A 16,315-nucleotide genomic window follows, 5' to 3' on the forward strand; every position below is an offset into this window, starting at 1 on the left:
GAATATACGCACAATAATAAACCGCCGAATTGAAAATGATTTTATTTGAGTATAAATTGATATATTTATAGTGATAGATGTAATTAGATGACTTACCGAATTAGTATTTAATTACATCAGTTATTGTCACTCATTAGAAAACAGTGACTGTTTATAATAACATAATACATGTCGGTATATTTGATGCATTAAAAAAAAATAATAAACAATTTATATTTTAATAAATCCGGTATTTTGATCCATTTTCGTATTTACTTATGTACAAATTAAAAAGTAACCGTAATAATATTTAATTGACCGTTTGAAGTACAAAAGCTATTGTTATTATTATCAAGTGTTGGGAAAAAAAATTGAAGGGCACTAACTCATGCGTGAACTAAGGGCATATGCTAGTTTTGGTAATTATGCAATTTCCTGGTTCCACATATTTTTAAAATACTTGAGTAGACACGTAATACTACCATTTTCTTTAACACATTCAAATATTTTATGCAAGTGATCATTTTTTGGAATTAAGAAAACAAAATTACTACAAGTAAGAATTCAATTTTTGAGAAGAACAAAGTTTTGATTCAAGTTGAATTTTTTTTCTGTGTAACAAATCGTAGCAAAGACTCCCCCCCCCACCCTTTTCTATAGAACGTTAGATAATTTAAGGATGGATCACTATGATAAATGACGGGACCATTAAGTGAGAAAAAATTTGTCAACGAACTCAGTTGACTTTCAAGGGAAATAAATTAATATCAATTAAATTTTTCTCATTATAGCTTTTTCATTTATTCATATTAATTATCAGTATTGACTTACAAATAAAAAAAAATATTACAATAGTAGAATGTGCTTCAATTTTCTCATTGATTCAATCATCAAACTTTTGTTCTTACTATTTCTTTATTATAGTACGAAAAAAAAACTAATTTATTAATTTATAATTATTTTTAATTAATTTTTTCTTTTTATTTGTAATTATTCTTCCTATTATTTTAAAATAAAAAATACTAAAACTCAAAAGAAATCTAAAAAAACGTAATTTCACTTATTGTACAATATCTTAAGGTAAAAAATGACTCGAGAAAATTGAAGCCATTTAAATATTTTTAATTAGCATTTTAAAAAAAATATTAATGTGAAAAATCTTAATTTAATTATCAATGAAATAGTTTATATTTTTCATTTATTTATTTGTTTCATTTTTTTTATTATTTTTTATTTTTTTTTGCTAATAAAAATGAGGTTCATATTAAACCTTGTGGCAAAACTGATAATCCAGTAGATTATTATTCGATAAATGATTAATTATTTTAACGTTTGCTGCTTACTTTGGACCAACCTTCATCTTCTTGGTTTTCATTTTTTTCTTCACGTTTGTATTTATCTTCTCTACGATCACGATCTTCTTTACTGGGTAATATAAAAGAAAAAAAAATTATATTAATTGAATCGTTTATTTGAGAAACCCCATAAGTCATGTTCTTTTCGAAATTGGGTTTTTTGCATTTTTGGGTTTTTTGGATGTCCCTCCATAGAAATGATTAAAAATATCTATCAAATCAGTGTTTAAAAAACAATTAACGGAATGACAGAAATTCCATTTTATTGAGAAACCCCATAAGTCAATCAACTTTAATTAATTTTTTTAAGTCGTTTCAATTAAAAAATTGAATTTTTCTTGTTTGAATATTTTTCAGAGACGCTAACATTATTCTCTTCAATTATTTATTTATTATTTCAATGGCAAGTTTTTCCAGAAAGATGTTTTGTGTGTTTCCTGAAAAGTTTTGTTTTCTTGACTTATGGGGTTTTTCAAATAAATGATTCAATTGATTGAGTGAGAGACGAAACAAAATATTCAATCACTTTCCGTCGAAATAACGTCTATGTTAATTTACACTTTTTTAATCTACGTTCATATATCGTCAATTTTAAACCTCCGTCCGTTGTCCCTTAGTGTTCCGCCGCTATGTATTTAATGCCGCAGCATTGCCAAGTACCATAACTATGATTTTTCAAAATTAAAACCACAAGCTTCTACGACTAGACAATTATTTTTTTTAGAATTTTTTACTAAAATAAAAATATTAAAGAAAGATTTGGAAATTCAAAAAGTGCACAGCTTGAATGCCAATGTTGTATTTTAAAAAATTAAATTTCAAAAAAGTTTGAACCACCCGAGTTTTTTTCATAGAAATTTCCATGGTAAATATACGGCAATAAAAGTCAACAAAAAAGCAAGATGAGGAGAACTTTCCTAATAAAAATGACTACAGTAGTGGGGGTCAAGATTGAAGGAAAGTTCCAAGTTAGAGTCCGACTGTAAGTCTGTCAGGATATGAAAAAAAATTAAATAAAAAACAACTTACTCATCACGTTTAGGCAGATCTCTTGGTGAATCATCAATGTTCCTATTGCGCCAATCGTTTGATCCCGAAGATTTCTGGTATCTAGGTCTCTCATCATCGCGGTCACGTGGTCTTTGCATGTCCATACGTCTTGGACCAGGACGTTCAATTCTTTCATCCTTCTTATCATCTTTCCTATCATCGCCTCCACGTCTCCAACTACCAGTGCTCATTTCACTACCTCCTCTAGGTTTTTCAAATCTCGCGCCTCTCGTATTCGAGTCTCTGTTATCTCTCATATCTCTAATATCTCTCATATCTCTCGAATCTCTCGAATCCTTGGGTTCGCGGTCTTTATCTTTAGAAAATCGATCCCATTTAGCATCATCCTGCCTTTCAATTCGTTTCTTACCACGATCATCATCTCTGTCATCACGTGGTTTAGGTTCATCGCGTGCTTCACTACGCCACGATGAAACATCCGTTTTTGGTTCACGTTCATTACGATCATTTCGATCACTACCACGCATACGATCACCTCCACGTTCTCTAAGTCCAGCACCACGACGCCAAGTTTCAGCTTCGCTATCTCGTTTGCGTTCTTCCTCAAGTTTCCGTTCAATTTCAGCTTCTTTAGCTCGTATTATTTCAGCTTGTTTTTCCAATTTGGCCAAACGCTCGGCTTCTTTAGCAGCTTCTTCAGCGCGTTTGATTCTTTCTTCTTCCTCACGCAAAGCGCGTTCTTCTTCAATACGTTTCCTTTCTTCTTCTTGTTTAATTCTCAGCTCTTCTTGGAGTTTACGCTCAGCAGCTTCAGCGCGTTCCTGTTCCCATTTAGCTTTGCGTTCAGCTTTCCTAGCAATTTTACGTTCCAACAGGCGTTTAGCGCGTTCTTCATTAAACTTGACTTCAAATTCTTTCAACCTTTCCAAATAAACGCTCTTACGTTCCGCCAATATTTTATCCAAAAATGCGTCAGCGTCTTCTTTCATTCGTGACATACGTTCACGTGTTGCGACAGCTTGATTACGTTCTTCAATAGCTGCCAAAATAAGTTCCTGTTCCTGTTGTTCCCATTGTTGTTTAGCCAATTCTTGTTTTTCTTCAACAGCTTTTTGTAACAATGGTATTTCTTCAATACGTTTAGCACGCTCTAGATAATCGACTTTTTTTTCCTGTGACTTCAACTTTTGTTGCATTTCACGTCTTTCTTTTTGTAACTCTTCAGCTTCACGTGCCGCTATTTGTTCAGCATCTAATTTCTTAATTTCATCTTCATCTAACTTCTTCAATACCTTTTGCCCGTGACTTGTTTGCGATATTTGTTGCATTTTCTCTTTCAAATGACGATCTTTAATCTGTTGTATTTCACTTTGCTGACGTTTACGCTCACGTTCTTCACGTTCTTGCTCTAGACGTTTTTGTTCAGCCAACATTTGCTGACGATGTAATTCTTCTTGACGACGCATTTCTTCTTCTTCGCGTATTGTGTTAACGCGTTCAATGTATTCTTTACGCTGTTCAATAATATATTGACGTTCAAGTACACGATGATGTTCTTTGTTTTTAGTTTCATGGTACAACGTGACCATCGAAGCGCGTATTTTTTCACGTTCTTGCTTACGTTTATTAGGGAATATTATATTAATAGCACGATGTAATACCGTCGCAATATTAACCAATTGACAGCGAATTTGTTCAGACGGCATTGCCTGAAGTACAGGACCATCTGGATGATCTTCGCGTTGAGCTTCGCTCAAATCAACACCAAAGTGGATGCAACGTTTTCCATGATCAATGCGTATCTGCATGTCATTGTAACGCACGCAGTCAACTAACAGACGTTCTAAGTGAAAATCTGTTGTAAATTTGGCTAGTTCAATCAAACGTGCGAATTGGATCGTCTGGTAAACTTGTGATATCTGATGAATAAGACGTACTAGTGTGACATCTTGTAACGCAGTTACATACTGAGCTAATGCACTCGATTCATCAACTTGCAGTGTCGTTATTACAGATTGGACACGTGAGCACAATTCTAACGGATGAAAGTCAACTTCTAACCATGAATACAAATCTTGTAATTGGGGAGATGCTAAATTGACAACATTCATACGAACAATGTCACGTAAAAGTGATGCGCGAGTTGGAGGTTGGGTCAGACCGAGTAAAATTGCTAATTTTTGAGCTTTTTCAAGTGGGCTTTTATCTGTTTCAATAAAACGATCAAATTCGGGATGCGCTGATGGCAATGGGATTGATAACGTTGCTAATAATACGCGATTAGCCATACGCTGTTGTTCTTCAGCTGACATATTCTTTTTCATTTCACGAGATAATTGTAATAGTTTGAATAATGCTGCAGCATGGAATAAGTAATTGCCGGCTTTCCAGAATACCATTGCTAATTTTTGATAATAATTGGCCATAGTTTTTGGTACTGGAAGTTTTTTAGATAAATTCATAAGACCGTGAATGTCTTCAGTTGCTTTGTATGCTTCTTGCCACAGTTCCATTTGTATGGCGGAATCAAGTTGAATTAAACGTGTTTCTAAATTTAATTGCTGTGTTTCGGCTTTATTCATTGATACGTTTGATACTAATTGGGGTAATTTACAAATTTCTTCAAGATGTTTACGTAATTTTTCACAGAGTTTACGAAATTCGGTCTTACGATTGTATTCTAGACAAAACTGAAATGCCATACGAGCTATGTCATGATAAAGTGTTTCAACATGAGCATTTGTACGCAATAATTCAAGACATTGACAGTAAGATTCCCATAAAAATTTAACCCACGGTGTCAAAATAGTACGATCACTACGATCTTGTGCATCTTCACCACTTACTGCTGATAGTAAAATACTTTCGGGTGTTGCTAAATTGTCTAGATCGTCGATATCGATCACCGCTTGTTGACTTTGCTTACGAGCTGCTTCGGTTTTTTCTTCAGCCATACGTAAATAACCGCGGATAACATTTTCTAAACTACCGACATTTACTGATTGAAACATATTACGGTATTGAAATAGACCTTCTTTTGCGATGTGAGATTTTTTTAACTCGACACATAGATCGAGATACTTGAACATGATCGGTTCTAAAACCGATTCCGACCAACTGTATGTCCATTTTTTATTACGGAATACTTCTTGGAGGGTATCTAATGCACGAGCTGGTTTACCTACTTCAATAAATTCTGTAATGCAAAAAAATAAATGAATTATCCTACTGCATTTTATTTTTAATAAAAAATTATAGATTTATTTTTAATGGATTTTATCTATTCGTTTATTATATACCTGAAGATCGAAACGTTTTTCGCGCAACAAAAAAAATTTTGAAAGTAAAAAATCTAGTGAATAACTTTTTAAAAACCTTAACTAGTTTTAGATAAGTGTGGGAAAATTTAAGTCTTGATATGAAATTTTTTATATTTAAAAACTAATTTTCAATCGAAATTATGATTTTGAAAATAACAATCAGCTTTAAAATCAATATTATTTCAATTTAATTGACTTATGGACAAAAAAGAAGATTATCAAAATAAAGTTAAATAAATATATAATCAAAGTTCAATACATATGTAAATAATTTAATTTATGATTATATTTATATATTTTATAATCGTAACTGATTTAAAATTTTGCAATTTCTAAGTCAAAGTTACTATTAGGTAACATTAAATTAATAAATATTTTAAATTTTTAGAAAATTGATAGAAATTTTCTAATAGGTTTTTTTTCTTAATTAACTTTTTTATAAGTACAATATCTACAAATAATAATTAAATAATGACACTCTATTCTTATCAATTACCAGCAATGTATCACTTATTGTCAGGCAAAAAGTGACATTTAATTTTTAAAATTAATGATACCACAAGATATTTAGATAAAAAATTTTTAAATTTTGAAGGAAATTAAATAAATCATCAAATAGTAGCCTGTCAATAATCGGGTCTTTAAATTTATTGATATAAAAATTTATATAAATACTAATAATAATAATAATAATAATAACTATTATTATTATTATTACTCATTTTATTTAATAATTAGAATTCTATAATAAACATGTAAATTAATAAATATAATAAAAATTTTTTTTGTGATACTAAAAATAGCAGAGCTCCAAAAAGAATATTTTTTTAATAAACAAATTATGATTCTGAAGTTAACATAATTAAAAATTTTTAAACTTATTTTTTAACAAATTAATTATGAAAAAAAAAAAAAAAAATAAATAAAACTTTAAATATGCACATGTAGAAAATTTAAAAAATTATAGTTGAAGTTTTTTCAAATATTTTTATTTATAATCCTGAAGTTAACAGACAATTAGAAACTTTCGGATTTTATTTTTTGAACAAGTCAATCACAAAAAGAAAAAAAAACTAAAAATATGCACACGTAGAAAATTAAAAAACCTATAAGTGCAATTTTTTAAAAAATAATTTTATTTTATAAATTGTCGTTTTTAACAAAATCTTCGAATTATTAGACGTCAGTTAATTTTAGTATCATTGCAAATTATGAGTGTGAATGTGACAATTGTCGATTTTGAAAATTTTATAATAAATAAATAAAATGTACGTAAAATAAAAATTTAAAAATACGTATTTAGATATATGAAAAATCAGTACGCGCATTTTTTTCAAGCTTATTATTTTAAATAATTAATTTACTTATTTAAAATTCATAAACTCATACCTGCTACATTCACACTCAGCCAATTATATATTAAAAAAAAAATATAAAATATCTAATAATAAAAAAAAATTCATTTTCAAATTTAAAAAATTATTTTTAACTAATACGTCAGTTATTTATTAATAAATAAAATAAAACATTAAATTATAGAACGAGAAATAAAGTTTATATTTTTAAATTAAAAATTTTAATATTAAAAAAAAAACAATATGTCAAAATTAAAATTTGGAGTATAAAAAAAAATTTAATTAAGTAATTATTTATAATTTTAATAAATTGTTATATAATATTATAAATATATATGGAGTATAACAATAGGAGTAATAATGAAATATGTTTGCTGGTAATTATTATTGAGTAATAAAAATGTTGCATTACTGCCATGTTGAACGACATAGACAAGTGGGTTAAAAAAAGCCGCATATTGATAAAAAAACTCACCATTGGCACGTTTAAGTGCATTTTCAGGACGTTGTCCGTATCTAGCCATGATTATTAAATAACTTTAATCACCATTAATTAATAACTGGAAGCTCAATAATAATTTTAATTATTATGACGGATTAATATATTTACTTAATATGTATCCGTACGTGGATAATTTTCACTATTAAAATATGAAAAAAAAACTGAGGAGACAGCAAACCGCGTGGACCGGATGAACGGCGGCCATTAAAAAGAAAATGGCGGCGCTGTAAACTACTAAATTCAAATTCAAGTCTATTTTGAGAGAGTTATTATTTTTTTTTATTGCTATTTAAATTTAAATAATTGTTTAAGTAAAAGATAAAAGGAGGCGAAATTTTTTTACGAAAATTTTGGTTATGGTTTTTAAAATTATTGGCATTCAATTTTTGGGGATTGATAAATTAGTTAAATTACTGATTTATTAGTACGGATTTGAATTGTAAGATGGCGAGACCTTTTTATTTTATAATAGTGCTGCTCTATTGAGTAATTTGTTAACTAATTGTTACTTTATTTGAATTTGAATTTGTCAGCAAGGCGGGAAAAAAAATTTCAAATTTTATTTTTTAAAAAAGAATTCTCTTGTAGCCAGACTTTTTGGTTAGAAAGTTGATGTTAATTAAATGCAGTCAAATTGAAGACAACTTTCAGTTTTTGTAAATGTTGACTACAAGTTGTTGTCAAGTCTGACAGGAAGTTAGCAACATTTTACCGTCTTAACATGTTGCCAATTTTCTGAAAAAATTGAAGGCTACTTTACATCTACTAATGGATGCTAACTTTTACCACCAACTTTCTCAGACAATTGATGACAGGTTGTCGACAACTTTCTGCTTTTATAACTATCTACTACATGTTGTCAAATTTCCCAGAAAGTTGGCAGCAATTTACTGCAACAACCTGTCGCCAACTTTCTGAAAAAATTGAAGCCAACTTTACATCAACTAATAGATGTTAACTTTTGCCACCAACTTTTTCAGACAATCGGCAACTAGTTACCGTCAACTCAGAGAAATGTCCATTTTTACGGTTAACTTGGCGACAAGTTGCTGCAGTAAATTATCACCAACTTGCTGTCAGTTTGGCTATCAGAGAAAAAAAAAATTCCAAATTCTTAATAGCTTATAATATCAACATTTAAATAAATAGATTCCACTAAATATTCCATTTCAACAAAAGGTAAAATTATTATTAAAAGCCACAAGAGTTGCCATCTATTTACTGCTTTAATCACTAAGTCACAATCTCACAATTCTGTCAAAAAGTATTATCGATTACGCAAAATATAAACAGAGAATATTAAACATCAGATAATACAACATTCCATTATTTGTGATAATTTTTAATAATTCTTTTAAAAATAACATATTAAAAAAGTTAACAAATTATTCTAATAGTATATAGTCATTAATATTAAGAACAAAAAGTTATCATCCAGTATAAATATATACATCTGGTTACAAATATAAAGTAACATGTGATAATTCATTCTCTAGAAGTCGGCTTAATTACGTTTTAAATATTTATGGAACAAATGATGAAAATCTTCCGAGGAAGTTCATATGCATTTTTCCGAATGCTAAAAAAATTGTTGTAGTGATAATTAATTAATATATTAGTAGAAATCTAAAATTCGAAAATTTATGTTACGGCCCAGCCTTAACCTCTGTAACATTTAATGACAATATAAATATTTTATTTTGAAAAATGGCACCACTTACAGATTTAATATCTTGTAGTATTATTGGTAAGTAAAATCCTTTTTTTTAATTCTCGATTTATTAAAATTTATTTTCTCTATAATGAGTGTAAATGTAACAGTCGAGACAATTTATAAATTTTCAATAAATAGATAATGAAATTTTAAAAATGCGCTTATTAATTTTTCAAATATTTAAATACGCATTAAAAAAATTTTTTTTATACTTACATTTTATTAATTTATTAAAAAATTTCAAAAATTGACATCTGTCAGAAATATTTACCCTCATTCACTATAGCATTGAATTAATATATATTTTTTTTTCTTCATCAGAAAAAGATTTAAATGGTGACACATTGTGGACATGGACCTATCCTTCAGTAACAGATGAACAAAAGACAATAATAACACGTAAATACAATTTACAATCGGAATATTGTAACACACAGTCATTTGTATTTTCACGATACAACAATGAGTGGTTTTATATTAATTCAAGTGAAGTTTTTGATACTGATAAACTGCCGCGTGTAAGTACATTTTTATTTTTTATAATATCGTTTTTCAAGAAATTAAATTATTCTCTAATAAATTGTCTTTGTCAAGCGCTATCTCACTTGACGTGTGCTATAAATAAAAATTGATCACTTTTGAATTTCCCAACATTTTGAAAATTAAATTTAAAATGTTTCATATCAAGTAAATTTATCTGTTTATTTCTAACTTCGCTGTCTTGACAAGATTCTGTATTTTAAAAATTGTAGTATTGAGATCTTAGGATACTTTTTCAAAATTTAATTCTTATCTGTTATCAAGAGAATAAGGAAGACTTATACTAAGAGAAAAAAATAATTTCACTATTGACTGTACTGTAAAAAAATCCATGTGGGAATACAGCCTAGATCTCATATGAGTTCCCACATGGCGCTTTCGGATGTTCCCATAAGATTTTCTATGGGAATCTTACATAGATTCATATATTTGTATAGATGATTGACGTAGAAATCCAGATACCCCGGATTCTATAGAAATTACTGATAGAGAAATCCAGATTCCCATATGAATTTCCCCTATAGAAATCCATATATAAGTTCCGATATAGAAATACAGGTACCTATGGTTTCCTACATAGATTTTTCCATAAACTTCTATGAATTCCTATGGGTTCCCATGCAATCCAACATAGACTTTTTTAATAGGGTAGAAATAATTTCTATCGAAACCCAGATTCCGATATAAATTTCCCCCATAGAAATCTATACATTCAAGTTCCTATATGGAAATCCTGGTACCCATGGTTTCCTACATGGATTTCTATATAAATCCATAAACTCCTATGGATTCCTATGGGTTTCCGTGCAATTCCACATGGATTTTTTTGATAGAGTAGAGATAACTTATATAGAAAGCCAGATTCCGATATAAATTTCCCCCATAGAAATCTATATATTTAAATTCCTATATGAGAATCCAGATACCCATGGATTCTTATTTAAATCCATACTTTTCTACATGAATTCCTGTGGGCTTTCACGCAATCCCACATGGATTTGTTTGATAGGGTGCAATTTTATTAACTGATATAATACACCGTGCATACAATGTGGCTATCGTTTTTTTCTTTTTTTATCATAACTAGAAATAACTGACATTAAATTTTTTTAAATCTCTGAGGTCAAATTTTAAATAACTTTGTTTGAATTAAAATAACTATTTATGTAAATTCTAAAAATGTTATCAGTTTTTATGTTCTTTTGCTGTTGTTGAATTAAAAAAAAAAAAAAAAGAAAATACAAAAAGAAAACAATTACGAGAGTGAATCTAACTGCATTGTAGTGTTTTATTGTTATGATAAAAAAAAAGTTTATCATTCTTTTTTTTGCAAGTATTCTATGATTAAACATCGAAATAGAGAAAGAACGGAAAGGATTTTTTTTTAAATAAAAATCCATTAAATTTTAATGAAAATAAAAAATAAAAGAGTACAGGAAATAAATTCTCTTAATAAAAATATTTTCAAGGAAGAATTCAGAAAAGATGCTAGACTTCTATAGAATCAAAAAGGAATAACAGAAAAACATAAAAATTTTTTTCTTAACATCGATTATCCTTTTATCTTTTTTTTTTTAAACCAGTCAATGAGTAAATAATTTTATTTATAATCTATGAGATAAATTTGGTAGTTACACCCGGGCAGTAATTACTGCTGGTTGCTAGTTTTAAAATAAATCAATTTTGTCATGACAAAATGCTGTAACTTGAGGTACAATAATTCAATGTGATAAAATTTTTATAGCATAGTTTTGGTAGTAATAAAAATTGTGACATTCATTTATCATATTTTAAGTTTAAATTAATTAAAAGTTGTAATTTATGTTATCGTTATAATAATTGTGATCATAGCAATTTATAGTACTAATAATATGGTAGCTGAATATTTTAATGCTGAAGAAAAAAATTAACTTACAGCAACTAGAATCTATGTTTTGAAAATATATATGAAATCTTTGAAAGTTATGATCGGTACAATAAATTAACAGATTTTTTCATACATTAATCGTAAAAAGTAATTTATGTAACAGCGTTTTGCCGTGACAAATTTTTACTCCATGTTAGATGTTAGGATATTTTATTTTATTTTTTTTTTAAAAACTCTTTCATTACTTTTTAATTCTCATCGGCCTATTTTACTTGCGCCACACAACGGTAGAATATTTAACTTTTAAGGCAGAAATAACAGTAATTGGCACGTGGCCCAATAGGGACGATAGCCAACAAGGAAAAAAAACTAATAAATTTTGTGGATGGATACGTTATTACTTTTCTACGTCCAAATATAAAAATTTAAAAATATAGTTATCTTTTTTTACCCGACAGTACCCAAGTAACACATGCTTGAGCAAAACTCTGGTGCCAGTGCCTTGAGCAAAACCCCTAGTCACTAGTGTCTTTTTCTACGTATGGGTCTTGCGCAAGATCATGTAGCAAGAAATCGTCATCAAGACTTGTGCAAGACTTGCTCAAGGCATTGTATACAAGAATATTGAAGATATCTTAGATACGGTGCAGTTTAAAAGTTTCTGGCGCAAGTCTTGCAAGAGTAACTTACGGCAGGTACTTACGCATGCCTTGCTCAAGACCTGCTGAAGACAAGGTCTATTTTGAGCCTTGAGCAGATCTTGAACAAGACATGCGCAACTATTTTCAACTATAGTCTTCCTCCAGAACTGAGTTATAATCTGGCACGAATTTCATGTATAAGGCTTGCACTAGACTTGCTATTAAAATCTGCCACAAGTATCTGCAGCAAGACACATACGTAGGAAAAGACACTAACGTCTGGAACATGAGACCAGGCTTGCTCAGGCTTTGAACAAGATTCTTTTATGGGTGCTTTGTTTAAAAAATCATTGATTATACTATAAAAAAATCATTTAAATAATGTTTGTATTGATTATTATCAGGTGAAACAATTTGCATTGATATTATTCACAAAAGACTATAATCCACAAAAATATGAGGTACTGTGTCGGGTATTAAGTAAAATGTATTGCAAAACTGGTAATCCAGTGGAAATATTGAAACTTTATTTATCAGTATTTACAACTGGTTCATGTACAACTGAAGAAAATGGTATATTTACGTCAGATGATTATAATCATCCACATTTAAATACAGATACAAATATCCGCGATCTAATAAAAACATTTGAGTTGGAAACAATATTAATTTACAATGCGTTATTATTAAAAAAACGTATTGTTCTTTATCATCATAGCCTAGAACAATTATTTAAATGGATAAAAACATTTCCTGCATTTATGAAACATCGAAATGTTACGGATAATTTGATACCATGGATTGATTTAATTGCAGATGAAATTCAAGATTTGAAGGTAATGTATCAAAATTAATTATGACTTTAAATTATTAATTAGTACGCATTTCAAAATCAAACATACGCGTCCAGGAAATACACCAACGGTTAACATTTTTTGTCAAGTGAGACATGCACGCACACACACTCACACAATTTTCAGAGTTTATTCTACTCATCACCCGATAGTGATATTTAAATTTTTCCCGGTGTTAAGCGGTGTTACAAAAAAAAGTTGTTTTATTTCTGAAGTCATAAGTCAAATTTTATTTCAAATACAAATAAACAATTTTTTATTTTTAAAATAAAAAAAAAAGTTTTTTTTCAAGCTGATTAAAATAATATCTTGATTTAAAAATCGCGCCATTCTTGAAACAAGTTGGTAATATCTGAAACCTACATTCTGCCTATTTTAATCCAAGAGCAAAAAATTCTTAAGCGAAATATGTCAGTATTTTGTTTCAAAACAAAAAAGGCTTCATCGAAGAATAAAATTCTCAAACCAAGAATTTTTTTTCTCTATTTGAGAATTTCAATTTTTTGGTTCAAAGACTTATTTCTTGAATTAAAACAATTAAAAATTTTGAAACAAGAATCACATTTTGAAGAAAAAATTTTTCTTTAATCAAGATAGTTTTTCTATCAGTGTTCGTTACGTGATTAATTGAAAGCAAAAAACATATACAAAAAACACGAAAATATTCATTAAAATAAATATATATGAAAAACGATACGCTTGCAAAATATTACACTAGTTTTGTTAAATTTTTTAGTTGGTATAATAACTTATATCTGTTATTATTGATGACTTCGTAAAATATCTGATCATTTTTTTCTAACAGAGTAACACATACTATATTGCCGGCTGCCGAGATAGTGCAGTAGCATTAAAAACCGAGCTCTATGATTTACTTGTAAATATACCAGCGCGTGAAATAACGATAGCGCCGCATGCTAAAGAGAGTTTCATAATGACTAAAACTCATAAAGAAATAGCATTATTCATGATACAATTGTGTGAAAAAACTACCAATGAATCACAAATAATGAATGAAATTGCTGATAAGACTCAAGATTTATTAAATCAAGTGAAAAATATCGCTGCAACAGAAGATGATACTGGGAAAAAAATATATTCTATACAAACAATACGTGATCGTAGCTTACCAAATGCTGTTGAAAATTTTCTTATCAATTTAGCTACTGCTGAAAAAATTTTTTTACAATAATTTTAAATAAATTGAATCGTAATAATTATAAATCTATTATTATTATTAATTGTTATGTAAATTATGGTTATTTAATAAATAATTTGTAAATAATATTAACCGTTATCAATCATTTCCATAAATAGATCCTTCTTTAAAAATTCTGATTCAATCTTACAAAAAGAAAAAAATTTCGGTTCATTCTGAAAACAAATTAATGCCGCTACTCTCTCTACATCTGAATTAGTGAATATTTCGTATTTTCCAGTTAATTTCGTTAGTTCACTTTTAGAGAACATAATATGGCCTTGGGATACAAACTACCGGCCTAGTACAACAATTATATTGAAACTCCGCTTTGCCTCGCGTAATTTGGCGGATATATGCAAACAGAATACCTATCGACGAATGATTTGCATGGAACATTGAAAGACAGGTTCATGGTCTCTGCTCAATGCATTAAGCCCTGGGCTATGGGCTTTTTATAGCTATGGTAGGACATTTAATGGGGAATAAATAATTAATGTCATTGGGGAAGACTGACGTTTAATCTTTTGTCGTAATTTATTAATTGGTTCTTCGTTCTTGTAATATTCCTTTAAAAGCACTCGGGCACAAGTGGCAACCCTAATTAAGAACGATTTTAAAAAAATATAAGATGCATTGAATTCGATGATTAGTGAAAAAACATTAATTTGTTTAGTAGTCTTCAAGTATGTTTGTAAACTGTTAAATGAGTACTAGTGTCACCCAATAACAATATCAATATTTATTATCATTTTAATTTACTAATTAATAAGATTTATCAATTTTGTTGATTATTTTACAAGCAATTATGTAACATGTGTGATAAGGTATTATATCTTTGTACACTACAAATTGAGACGTCTAATGAGGATTCAACTCTTGCAGATCCGAATCACGGTATTCCGAAAAATTATGGTATTTTACAGTAAAATACTGCGTTTGACGGCAAAAGTGTGGTATTTTATCATAGAGTAAAGTATTGCATTATTAAAACTGTAAAAATAAAAAAGCATATGCTGCTTACAATGCAAAATGTCACAAATTATGGTAAAGTGTCGTATTTTTACGGTAATCAGCCGTAAAATACCGAATATCACTGTAAATTGCGGAAAAATTCGGTAATTTATTATTATTATATCGTAATTCGGATTCGCCAGGGAATAAAAGAATTAAAACGTCACTTTATCAATAGTTAGTGTTTTTAATTTACTGTCCACATTCCTGCTATGCATCATTCATTAACATATAATGGATACGAATAATCAAATTAATAATTGGAAACATTTAAAAAAAAAAATAGAATTTTTTCACACACGCTTTATGACGGTAAACAGAAAAACACTGTAAGTCATAAAAACATGAGAAAACTTTTTTTTTATTCGGATGTTTACATAAAAATTTATACGTGTCTTATAATACATTACGCTCGACCCCTCTCGTTCTTTAAATGAAGAAAAGAAAATAATATGTAAACAAATCATTTTTTTTTCTTAGAATGTAAATTGCTGATTAACAAAATTTTGATATAAGATTTTTGTTGAAACAGAAAAGAAATTTAGTAAATTAATGAAAGTTCGTAAAAGAATTATATTCATTTATTTGATAAGAAAATAGTAGACCACAACTTTTGTTTCATTATGCAATATATTTATTTACATATAATATATTTATATAAATAGATTCATATACAGTAATTTCATTATGATTATTATTCATGTATATCAATATATTATATCGATTACAAATACAAAAAATAATTAATTCAAATAATTGAATAATGTTATATACATTGTAAAATCGCTCAATGACTAGATAAGTAATGTAAAATAATTTATAGGTCGAAAGATCTAGAAATCGGTAATTTAAGGTTATAATTAAACGTTAACTAAGTATAGGGGAGACCGGGGCAAAACGGCCCACCCAAGTCGATTATTATTCTTTGTGGCTTTTAACCATCAAGTCCATTTACTCTCGTCCAA

The 16,315-nt window shown here is 28.6% G+C and overlaps 2 protein-coding genes across 2 annotated transcripts; one reads left to right on the forward strand and one right to left on the reverse strand.

The window, feature by feature from the left end:
* Positions 1-956: 956 nt before the first annotated feature.
* On the reverse strand, positions 957-7,732 carry LOC103574867 (eukaryotic translation initiation factor 3 subunit A). Its single transcript, XM_008554414.2, has 3 exons — positions 7,496-7,732; positions 2,364-5,541; positions 957-1,404 (listed from the first exon to the last, which is right to left on the reverse strand). The coding sequence occupies exons 1-3, from the start codon at positions 7,542-7,544 to the stop codon at positions 1,305-1,307; spliced, it is 3,327 nt and encodes a 1,108-aa protein (XP_008552636.1). The 5' UTR covers positions 7,545-7,732; the 3' UTR covers positions 957-1,304.
* A 1,069-nt stretch (positions 7,733-8,801) lies between these two features.
* Positions 8,802-14,410, forward strand: LOC103574866 (DENN domain-containing protein 10). The gene is made up of 4 exons (XM_008554413.2): positions 8,802-9,269; positions 9,558-9,754; positions 12,689-13,120; positions 13,944-14,410. The coding sequence occupies exons 1-4, from the start codon at positions 9,230-9,232 to the stop codon at positions 14,328-14,330; spliced, it is 1,056 nt and encodes a 351-aa protein (XP_008552635.1). The 5' UTR covers positions 8,802-9,229; the 3' UTR covers positions 14,331-14,410.
* Positions 14,411-16,315: the final 1,905 nt, after the last annotated feature.

The sequence above is a fragment of the Microplitis demolitor genome, chromosome 4, assembly GCF_026212275.2.
Source record: "Microplitis demolitor isolate Queensland-Clemson2020A chromosome 4, iyMicDemo2.1a, whole genome shotgun sequence".
Classification (NCBI taxonomy): Eukaryota; Metazoa; Arthropoda; class Insecta; order Hymenoptera; family Braconidae; genus Microplitis; species Microplitis demolitor.